Genomic DNA, 841 nt, shown 5'->3' on the forward strand with positions numbered 1-841 from the left:
CAGGCTATGAATAACTAGACATAAATTATTCTAAATTCTGAAGTACTTCCATTTAAGGTGAGTATCCATGCTGATGGGAAAGAGGAAATGTACAGTGAGACTGCAGATACAGTTCCCGCTTCCGCCTATGACTTTCCGGATCAGCCAGTATCTGAAGCCTCAGATTTGACTAAGGGATCAAAATGGTATGTTTATGTATAATAAAAGAAAGAAAGGGAAAAAAAGAGAATATGAATAAGGGAGTGAGTGCATTTGAAATATATGAATAACATGCATAATGCCCTGTTTAATCTCAACTTGATTGGCAGCTATCGACTGGAGTCCCTGGCTCTGACTCGCAGCGGTGACAAGGCAGACTCCTGCAATATTGGTGTCATTGCAAGGCATCCTTCTCTATATCCATACCTGAAGGAGGCTCTTACATCGGAAGCTGTTGCAGAATACTTTAGACATGTTTTCCCAGACAATGTCAACCCCTTGGACTGTGTAAAAAGGTAGTCATATATAAAATTTGCCTCTCATAGTAGTAGTGTAGTGCACAAGCTGTTTTGAAGATAAAGTATTATCTTGTTATGTAAGCTTTTAAGTGAAACTTTTTCAGTATACTCAGATTGATAAAACTTAATGAATTTCTATTTGGAAAAAAATTTACGCAGAATACATAAGTGAATTCCATATTGAATTTATGGCTTTCCAGCTTTGGATGATATTAAGCCTAGAATGAGCAACACTTGTTAGAACGAGGAGTAAAAGAGTTCAAGGTTGAGAGAAATTCGAGGTTGTGAAGTCCACTGATTTATTTTCATTTTCCATATTCCAATTGTAAATTAAGCTTTTGCAT

At 36.6% G+C, this 841-nt stretch overlaps 1 protein-coding gene across 2 annotated transcripts in view; it reads left to right on the top strand.

The window, feature by feature from the left end:
* The window catches only part of LOC119594381, a 9,916-nt gene that overhangs the window by 7,893 nt on the left and 1,182 nt on the right, over positions 1 to 841 (top strand). For both annotated transcript variants that reach the window (XR_005230600.1, XM_037943443.1), the window contains exons 10-11: positions 58 to 185; positions 309 to 494. Coding sequence is in view for 1 of the 2 variants with exons in the window: in XM_037943443.1 (XP_037799371.1) it covers positions 58 to 185; positions 309 to 494 (314 nt within the window). In the remaining variant the exon portion in view is untranslated. The remainder of the gene's footprint in view (positions 1 to 57; positions 186 to 308; positions 495 to 841) is intronic.

This window comes from Penaeus monodon, chromosome 33, assembly GCF_015228065.2.
Source record: "Penaeus monodon isolate SGIC_2016 chromosome 33, NSTDA_Pmon_1, whole genome shotgun sequence".
NCBI classification, from domain to species: domain Eukaryota; kingdom Metazoa; phylum Arthropoda; class Malacostraca; order Decapoda; family Penaeidae; genus Penaeus; species Penaeus monodon.